The sequence below is a fragment of the Psammomys obesus genome, unplaced genomic scaffold (genome assembly GCF_907164565.1).
Source record: "Psammomys obesus unplaced genomic scaffold, mPsaObe1.curated_primary_1811, whole genome shotgun sequence".
Classification (NCBI taxonomy): Eukaryota; Metazoa; Chordata; class Mammalia; order Rodentia; family Muridae; genus Psammomys; species Psammomys obesus.
This window is the reverse complement of record NW_026595981.1, coordinates 10,099,792-10,110,496: the sequence shown is the minus strand read 5'-3', so window position 1 is coordinate 10,110,496 and position 10,705 is coordinate 10,099,792. Positions and strand designations below refer to the sequence as shown.

Below are 10,705 nucleotides of genomic sequence, written 5' to 3'. Positions count from 1 at the left end.
CATACATACATACATACATACATACATACATACATACATACATACATTTTAAAAAAGAATTTTATATCCAACAAAACTCTTTAAAATGAGTTGGACAGAGGTGGAGAGGAGATAAAGAGACAAGGAAGGTAGGAAGGAAAAAGAAATGGTTTAGATTTTGCAGTTGATTTTTAGATGTGACTCAAAGCATTTGTTTACAAAGTAACTTTAGACTTCCCCACAATCTGAAACTTCTATATATGAAATACAGCCTACAAAATCAAAGTCAGTGTTCAACAAGCTGTATCTTCTGTAAGTCTTTAATAACCAGAATGTGTTAAAAACTTATACAACTCAACAACAAAAAGATAACTGATTAAAATGTAGAGAGCAGGCAACACCCTTAGCAGTTGCCACCACAGGAGACAATCAAAAAACATCTAGGGAGTACTGTATGATGCAAATGACTTCCCCCTTCAACTACCATACTTCTTGTCGCCTGACTGGATTTTTGAAGCCTTGGCTTCTGTATCTGGAACCCACATGGAGACTTAAGGAAAAAGCTGAGTTTACTAGGTTGTCCTGGCTTCCACACAGTGTGTACATTTTTTACATTGTAAATTGTTTACCTTTACAGTATACAATGTACACTATATAATGTTTACATTTTGTTATTTTTAAATTTATTTTCTAACAACAATAATAATAGACGTTATAAAATTTCCTCAGGAGGAAGGGGAAATGAGAGCAGTAACTTGTCTCAGAAGTCTTAGACTAGTTTACGGTTCTTGAGTTTATCTTTTAAAATGTAAGGCAATCCAACTTGGAGTTTTATTTAAAGAACTGTATGTAATGTGCTTTTTATTACTTTTATCAATATAGTTTTTATTTTCCAAATGACCGAATGGTTCACAATAAAACTTACTGATGTCTTCAGTAATTGAACTCAATATATATTTTTGCTTTGAATGCTTTGAATATCTCTATGTGAGATATAAAAAAAGAAAGAAGTACAAATAGTTACATGTTTTCACTGCGTCTGTGGATATGCTTTCCATCAGAGATACACAAATGGTCTTCAGGTACATGAAAAGATGAACAGTATACTTAGTTGTTAAGAGAATAAAGTCAAGACCACGATTGAAATTCTGGTTTTTACCCACTAGGATGAGTTTACATTTTTGTTATTTTTCTAATTTATTTTTGCTAGCTTGCAAAAAATTAGGTTTTATTGTGATTTAAAAAAAAAAAACTTTTTTGTTAATTCTTTGTGCGTTTCACACCATGCATCCCTCCCACTCATCTCCCTGTCCCCCTGCATTTGCCCTTTACCCTTGCAACCTCTCCCCCAAAATAAAAAACAAAAATGAGCCCCCTATAAATATGTAGTTGATGGGCAGCTTGGTCTTCATGTGGGTGTGCTAGCAAGTGGAATAGGGGGATGTGTCTGACATGGACTCTGTTACCTGCTTTTGGATCACTTTTTCCTAGCTGGACTACCTTGTCTAGCCTCAGTGGAAGAAGATGTGCTTAGTCCTGATGCTACTTTATATACTAGGGCAGATTGGTATGGGGCGCTCCTTTTTTCTAAGAAGGGGAGGGAGGAAAGAAGAAAAAGGATAGGAATGGGGGACCAGGAGGAGAGAGAGGGGGCTTTGATCAGTAAATAAAGTAAATGAATACATTTTTAAAAACCAATGAACAAACAAAAGATAAAACAAAATACAGAAATCATCACATCGTGGAAGGTGCACTATGTCACGTGTGTCCCACCCCTCTTTCTGCACATCTTTACTTGCCGATGTTCATTGCAGTGAGTCACTGCTCTAGCCACAGGTCTTTTGCTTTGCTAACACCATCAATATTGGAGCCGGGACTTCTTCCAATTATCCTGTTGTTGCCCTGTACCAGCCTTTCATGTGCCCCAACAGGTCACGGATATTGTAGTTTTGGGGCGGGCCAACTGAAAGACCTGAATCTAGGTAGTAAGTGAGCTGGTGTCTATCCCCGCCCCCCCAACTCCCCCTAATCCTCTGTTTTTCCTTATCCACACCACCAGGGCAAGCCTCCAGAGCCAGCTCCATGGTGCTTCCCAGTCAAAGAGTGGAGCCCACTCTCCTAAATGCTGCAACTGACAAGGGTTGCAGTTCTTTTTCAAACAAAATTTTGACTACATCTTATTTTTGTGAGGAAGGGAATGTGATGGGCATGAGTGGCAACCAGAGGACAACTTACAGGAGTCTGTTTTTCCTTCCATCATGTAGGCCACTGTTTTAGTTACTTTTTTTTTTTTTTTTTTTTGCCATGATCAAACACCTTGACCAAGGCAACTTATGGAAGCATTTAACTAGGAGCTTGCTTACAGTTTCAAAGAATTAGTCAGTAATCATCTTGTCAGGGAGCTTGGCAGCAGGCGGGCATGGTGCTTAAGCCGTAGTTGACAGCTTACATCCTGATCTGCAGGCAGCAAGTAGAGAAAGGTAGAAAGACCTATCTGATGTAGGCTTTTCAGATCCAAAGCCCACCCCCAGTGACACACCTCCTCCAACAACTTCTGAACAACTTCATTAACCAGGTACCAAGCATTCAAGCATTTGAGCCTATGGGAACCATTCTCATTGAAACCATCAGTCACTCATTGGCTAGACTGCTGGCCAGGAATCGACCTCTTTAAAACCCTTATGCTTGAATTTTAGGTATGCACTACTATACCTGGCTTTTACATGGAGCTGGAGATCTGAAGTCTGGTTCTTGTACTTGTACGTTAAGCACTGTCCTCTCTGAGCTATCTTTCCAGCCCCAAGGCTGTTTTGTGAATGGTATTTCATAGAGGTCTGTGACCATTTAGATTGACTTGCTGGTAGAACAGTGCTCCATTGCATTAATTGAAGTGGTGGCAGTCTCTACTGGGTACGTTTTTTTTTTTTTGTTTGTTTGTTTTGTTTTGTTTTTTGGTTTTTTTAATGTTTTTCTGCTTTGAAATTTGTTATGAAAGAAAAAAAAATTTAGTGATAAATTGCAGTTTTGCTTTCAACTTTAAAAAAATTCTTTTCATGTATTGGATTTCTTTTATCTGTGCAGAGGATGGTTAGAACGAGAAAGCAGGTATGGTCTGCAGCCAGGACACAATTGGTTTATCATCTCCATGCAATGGTGGCAACAGTGGAAAGAATATGTCAAATACGTGAGTTAAATTCCTGTATATAAATATATATATAATTTTTTTAGTAAGATTTTCAAATCTCACACTGTGGAACTACTATCCAATAATAGGCCAACTTGGACCAGTATTTAAAGGAGATGAATATTTATGAAAATTGATATGGGGCAGGCTCAATGTATGCATTTCTATACAAATTTCTTCCCTTGTCACCAGCCTATGAAAAAAGGTAGTGTCTATTTATGTTATACACTGTGTATGTTAGTTAATTCTCACATGTCTATGAGGAAGATAATAGTGATTTTACCTGTGAGGAATCTGGCGCTAAGAGAAAAAGAAACCTGGATGTTGTGTTGAGCTCAGTGTAGATCTGGATCCAGTATAGGAGCTTGTTTTTAAAGCATGTCTGGTCAACCTCATCATTTGCATTGCCCTTCACCTTTTTCCTTAAAAAGATTAGGGAGAGGCTGGACTGTGGTATCTTGCACCTTTAATCCCAGCATTTGGGAGGCAGAGGCAGGTGGATCTCTGGTAGATCTAGGGTAGCCTAGTCTACCTAAGGAGTTCTAGGACAGCCAGTACTACATAGACTTTGTCTCAATAAAACAAAAGAAAGGGCAGTGGTAGCTCATGAATTCCAGCACTCTGGAGACAGACGCAGGTGGATCTTTGAGTTTGAGGCCAACCTGGTCTACAGAAAGAGTTCCAGGACAGCCGAGAATACACAGAAAAACTGTCTCTTTCTACCTGGAACCCCCAGACTATGCAAATATTTTTGCTTCCTGTCTCCTCTGCCCAGTCATAGGTTCTTTAGCTTCTTTATTAACCAGAGATAGCTGGGGAGTAGCATTCAAATAAGATGCAGGATGTTATTTCAGTTTTCATGTTTATTGAGACTTGCTTCATGTCCTACTATGTGGTTGGTTTTGAAGAAAGTTTCTTGGGCTGCTGAGAAGAGAATGTAGTGTTTAGTATTTGAGTAGAATATTCTGTAGCTATTTGTTAGGTCCATTTGATTTATGATATTATTTAGCTCCAGAGTTTCTGTTTGTTTTTTGTCTGTATACTATTGGAGAGAGTAGGGCATGGAAGTCAACCACTGTCATTGTGCTAGGCTCAATGTGTGATTTTTAGATCTAATTGTGTATCTTTTATGGAATTAGGTGCCGTGTGTGTTTGTGTGTGTGTGTGTGTGTGTGTGTGTGTGTGTGTGTGTGTGTGTGTAAAAGAAGTATCCTCTTGGTGAATTTTTCTTTTAATGGGTATGTAGTGTTTTTCTCTGTCTCTCCTTAGTAGTTTTGGTCTATTTTATCAGATATTAAACTGTCTATGCCTACTTGTTTCTTAGTTCCCTTTACTTGGAATACCTTTTCCATCCTTTTCCTCCTAACTAAGGTAGTATCTGTCCTTGATGGTGAGGTGTGTTTCTTGGAGGCAGAAGAAAGATAGATCCTGTTTTCTAAGCCAGTCTGTGAGTCTTTGTCTTTCTGTTAGGGAATTCAGAATATTGATATTGAGAGTTATTGTTGAACAATGTATTTTAATTAATTCTTCCTACTTTGTTGTGGTGGTAGTGGTGTTTTTTTTAGACCTTTGGTTAAATGTTCCAAAATTATTCCTCTTGTCCTCTTGGTGTAGTTAACTTTCTCTTCAGATTGGTGATCTCTGTAGAGCTAATTTGGTAGACATAAATTTCCAAAATTTGTTTTTATAATGAGCTGTTCTTCTCCTTTGATTGCGACTGCTTTGCTGTATGTATTATGCTGGCATCTCTGGCCTTTCAGAGCTTCTTTATGTGGTACAGTCTTTCTCTGTATTTATGAGTCTATGTGTATATATTATATGAATATATTGTGGGCATTGTATATATGTGTATATACACATACTCATCCTCTCAAGGAAGTAAAATTTAATTATATGGTAAATGGCTTTAGCAACTCACAATGATAAGAAATAATAGATATTTATGACATTTATTGTTTTAAGATTAATTCTTTGAGGGGCACTGACTTCTCTATCAGAAGATCTAGATTCAATTCCCAGGACCCACATGTGGATTTACAACCTTCTGTAACTCTAGTTCTAGGGGATTCAACACCCTCCTCTAGCTCTAAGGGCACGGAGCACACGTGTGTTACACAGACACATGGAGGCAAAAACTGTACATGTCAAATTCAAGGGAATAAGTTTCAAAAATTTTATCCTTTAATAGCTATGTACTTGTCAGATTATTGAATTTGGCTTCTTCTCTACGATTTTAGGATGCCAACCCTGTTGTTCTTGAGCCATCATCTGTTCTAAATGGAGGGAAATTTTCATTTGGAACAGCCGTACATCCTATGGAGCAGGGGGAAGATAGAATCAGTAACAACCTCAGTTATGTGAATTCCACAGAAGAGAAATACTCTGACAACATTTCTTCTGCATCTGAAGCCTCCGAGTCTACTGGCAGTGGTAAATATAGTTTGCCTTCCACAGGTTCTTATATAACCCAGACTAACCTTGACCTTGCTTTGTACCTGAGAAGGACCTTGAGCTTCTGAAACTCCCGCCTGTATTTCCTAAATACTGGGATTACAGCCATGTACCACCACACCACACTCACGATTATTCTTAGCTGAGTCTGCTTTTATGGTTAGAGTATTGGCATCAGGCTTCAATTCAAAGGGGTAGATTTTGAATGAAATGGTCAATTATAAAATTCTTGAAAGTATTGCTGTTTTGTAAGTAAACTCATATTCTCTCAGTATAAAAGTTTTTTTTGTTTTGTTTTGTTTTGTTTTTTACTTTTCAGTAGCCACACCACATTGCTATTTAATCTACTTTGCTAATAAATTTAGTCTAGTGAAAGCAGATTTTAGGAAAATAATATTAGCCATTTCTAGAACTCTTTAATCATAATCATGTTTTCATTGGATTTAGATCCTTGCATCAGACTGGCTCAACATCTCAGTCCAGAATTTTGGGTTGTTTTTTTTTTTTTTTTTTTTTTTTGTTGTTGTTGTTGTTGTTATAAAAATACCACATATTAATAATACTTTGCATAACTCCCTCTGTCATTTCTACTTCTCTGAAACTTAATGGTTCTGTACTTATCAGAAAAATAATTTGGTACTATTGTGGTTCTACTAATTGAGAATGATCCCTCTTAATTGCCAATTAAATAGCAAAACCCTCTTAATATACCCTGGCTTTATTTTCTCCTCTGACGTTGTCTCCCCTTTTCTGTGGGAGTATTAAGCAAACTGACAGAGCCAGCATTTTTCTTCATCCTGTGTAGAGTCTACTGTTTCTCATCCCTAGTGACACTACAGAAATCCTTTAGTAGTCCTAGAAGTATTGTGATCTGCTTTAACACCACACTTCATTCTCATTTTCTCTCCATCTTCCTTTCCTTCCTCGTCCAACTTTGATGCTGAGAGTCCAGGATGACAGATGTGCTGACTCCATGCTCTACTATGAGCAATAGCCTTGGCCCAGCTTCCAAAAGAGACAGGATGATTTCTTAACCCTGTCTAAGTTTCTATCTGATGTGTATTGTATTGTCTAGCATTGTTACCCACAGGATGAGTAGTACCACAAATAGAAGTTTACAAAGCAGTTGATAACTAGAATGTTTACCAAAGAGTGTTGAAATATCTTAAAGTACTATCAGGTTCAAACTCTGCCATTATTAGTCATTTTTCTCTGTGTGTATTCCTATTATAAAGATCATAACTTCCTTTTAAATAGATACATTTAAAAAAAGTAGGCACTGGTTGGGTGGCAGTGGTGCACACCTTTAATCCCAGCACTCGGGAGGCAGAGGCAGGCAGATCCCTATGAGTTCGAAGCCAGCCTGGTCTACAGAGTGAGTTCCAGAACAACCAGGGCTACACAGGAAACCCTGTCTTGAAAAACAAAAACAATGAGGATTAAGCATCTTTCCTAGGGTCCTTCTTCTTGTTCCTCATTCAGAAAGGCAAACGGAATAGACATCAGAAGCGGGAGAAGACAGAACAGGACAGGAGCCTACCACAGAGGACCTCTGAAAGACTGTACTGATCAGGGTATCAAAGCAGATGCTGAGATTCAGCCAAACTTTGGGCAGAGTACAGGGAATCTTACAGAAGAAGGGGAATATAGAAAGACCTGGAGGGGACAGGAGCTCCATAAGGACACCAACAGAGCCAAAAAACATGGACGCAGGGGCCTGGCAGAGGTCGATGCTCCATCCAAAGACCATGCATAGAGGGGACCTAATACCCCTGCTCAGATATAGCCCATTGACTGTTCAGTCTCCAAGCCAGTACTCTAGTAAGGGGAACAGGGACTGTCTCTGGCATGAACTCAGTGGCAGGCTCTTTGATCACTTCCCCCTGGGGGGTGTGCCTTGCTAGGCCACAGAGGAAGATGGTGCAGCCAGTCCTGATGAGACTTGATAGGCTAGGATCAGATAGAAGGAGAGGAGGACCTCCCCTATCAGTGGACTAGGGGAGAGGCATAGGGAGAGAAGGGAGGAGGGAGGACTAGAAGGAGCCTTCAGGCAGGATACAAAGTGAGTAAGTTGTAATAAATAACAATTAAAAAATCATTACAAACTGGAAAAAAAAAAGAAAAACAAAACAATGACAACAAGAAATTAGGCACTAAGTATGGTGGTAGGAGAACCCCTTTAAAGGGAGTAAGGGCCAGGTGGATCTCTGAGTTCAAGACCAGCCTGGTCTATGTAATATGAGTGCCAGGCTAGCCAGAGTTACACAGTGAGAGCTTGTCTGAGAAAGAGGGAAGAGTGGTTTAGAGTCTTCCTTATACTGTTTTTTTTGCCAAGAATATTTGGAGTAATGCTTCAGTAGAAGAATTTTAGGAAGTTACTTGGCCTTCTTTCCTTCCTTCCTGTCAGGATATCTGTAATTCTCATTATGAATTATAGATTCTAAGATGGTGGCCAAATACTCATTTGGTAACATTTTTGAAAACTTTTATTCTAATCCTCTCTTTTGTCTAGAAAAGAATGCATCTGTCCTTCCTATCTTCTATATATTTATTGAAATGTAAAACTTTAATGACATAGTAGGATAACAGCATTAATATAGTACATCGACATCTTAGTATGTATCTTCAAACCTATGTATATATAAAAGCTAGAAATAAGAAACTACATCATTATTTTGTTTTGTTTCTTGATAGGCTTTCTGTACAGTGCCACACCAGGGGCAGATATATGCTTTGCAAGGCAACATAATACTTCTGATAATAACAACCAGTGTTTACTAGGAGCCAATGGGAATATCCTTTTGCACCTTAATCCTCAGAAGCCAGGAGCTATTGATAACCAGCCATTAGTAACACAAGAACCAGTAAAGGTAAGTGTTTGACATCAGACCTTCAGATTGTTCTCTTCCAAGTAGCCATTAAATTTCAGAGATTTTAGCACAAAGGAAAACATTGTAAAGCTGGGTACAGTGGCACACACCTGTAATCCTAGCATTCTGGGAGGCAGAGAGAGGCAGATCTCTCTGTGAGTTCAGGGCCAGCCTGGTCTACAGAGTGAATAAAGAACAGCTAAGGCTACACAGAGAAACCCTGTCTTGAAAAAAAAAAATTGTGATTTATCTAACTTAGCCTGTTGTAGGCTTGATATCTTCTCATAGTCCAGCTGTGAGAAACAATATGCTGTGTAGCCCTGGCTGTCCTAGAACTTTCTATGTAAGACCAGGCTTACCTGGAACTCAGAGCTCTGCCTGCCTTTGCCTGCTAAGTGCTTCACTAAATGCATAGGCCACCATATGTAGCCCAGAGTTCCCTTAAATAGTTCCTTGGAAAGTAAAACCTATAATTTTCTGAGAAAATCTTATTTTCTGGGCTGGGGGTGTAGCTCAGCAGCCATTACCTTGTTCACAGCACAGGATCTACCAAAAGTCAAAGGAAAAAATTAATTTCTACCAATATGAAAGAAGTAATTTGTTCTATGTCTAAGAGTTTTTTTGATGTACGAGAGATTAGAAAATTGAGTATCAGTAAATTTCATTCTTTCTAAGGCTACATCATTAACACTAGAAGGAGGACGATTAAAACGAACTCCACAGCTAATCCATGGAAGAGATTATGAAATGGTCCCAGAACCTGTGTGGAGAGCACTTTATCATTGGTATGGAGCAAACCTGGCCCTCCCTAGACCAGTAAGTATAGCTAATAATGCTTATATGAGGAGTAGTCGTAGAAGAGTGCATGCGGATATGTGGTGTATGAAGGCCAGAGGTTGATATTTACTTCTGTGTCAATTTTCCTGGTCAAAATTTAGTTCTTACTTTATGATAGCATAGTACTTGAAAACTGTTCAGATTAGTTTGAACAGAAACTATAGGTTCTATCCAGGCATGGTGGCACACACCTTTAATCCCAGCACTTAGGGAGGCAGAGGCAGGTGGATTGCCTGGTCTGCAAAGTGAGTCTAGGACAGCCAAGGCTACACAGAGGCACCCTGTCCTGGAAAAAACAAAACAAAGCAAAGCAAAAACATTACAGGTTCCCTTACACCTTATTTATTCAGTTAATATTTAAGTAATAACATGTTTTGGAAGGGTATTAAAATACAATTATATTATTTGCATCCACTCCCTTTCCTTTCTTCAACTCCTCCTACCACCACCTACTCCACCCCAAACTCTTAGCCTCTTCCTCCCCAATTGTTACTTACAGACATGCAAGTGCCAGTTCCAGTATCCCTCATGTGTGTGTGTGCACGCGCACACACACACACACACACACACATTCATGACCAACGAAGGACATTTAGTGTTGCATGCACATCATTTCAAGTTGACCACTTAGAGTTAAATAAGTTAAATAAATAAACTCCTCCATGGTGGAAGACATTTCTCCTTTTAGCATGACTTTGTTGCCTGTAGTTCTTTTGTTTAGGGTTGGAGCTGCTTGAGTTTTTAACCCTTCCATGTTAGCTTATCTTGGTGTTCTCCTTAGACAGGTCTTGCATAGGCAGCCTTATTGTTGAGGTATCATGGATAATGCTTCCTTGAGCAGTTGTGATTTTTTTTTTTTTTTTTTTTTTTTTTTTTTGTAATGCTCTGTTTTGAAAAGAAGCTTTGAGGGTTGGATACTACACTTATATTTGAGATACGGAGTTTTTTGTTTGTTTTTTTAAATGATTTATTTATTCTTATTTTATGTGCATTGGTGTTTTGCCTGCATGTATGTCTCTGTAAAGGAGTCCGATCCCTTAGAAGTAAAGAGAGTTGTGAACTGCCATGTGGGTACTGGGAGTTGGACTCAGGTCCCTGGCAGAGCATCCAGTGCTCTTAACCACCGGCCCATCTCTCCAGTACCACCCACTCACCCCTTTTAACTCTTAATTATGCTTTTAAATGAAAAGTGCGATGAAAATGTCCACAAATTCTAACCTTGAAAGATTAATTTAGGAGCAAAAACCTGAGTATATTCAAATCTATGTAACTTCATTGTATTAGTAAACTACTAAAACATAGGCATGGACTTGTTGAACATTTTAGAATTAGTATCAGAACTTAGCATGGTGACATATGACTACAGTACATAGGTTCAGGGCAG

General features: G+C 38.8%; 1 protein-coding gene across 3 annotated transcripts in view; it reads left to right on the top strand.

Annotated features, from left to right (window-relative positions):
* Usp32 (ubiquitin specific peptidase 32) overlaps positions 1 to 10,705 on the top strand; it is a 134,640-nt gene that overhangs the window by 74,146 nt on the left and 49,789 nt on the right. For all 3 annotated transcript variants that reach the window (XM_055619803.1, XM_055619801.1, XM_055619800.1), the window contains exons 12-15: positions 3,061 to 3,163; positions 5,401 to 5,593; positions 8,309 to 8,484; positions 9,160 to 9,300. In XM_055619803.1, the coding sequence (XP_055475778.1) occupies positions 3,061 to 3,163; positions 5,401 to 5,593; positions 8,309 to 8,484; positions 9,160 to 9,300 (613 nt within the window). The remainder of the gene's footprint in view (positions 1 to 3,060; positions 3,164 to 5,400; positions 5,594 to 8,308; positions 8,485 to 9,159; positions 9,301 to 10,705) is intronic.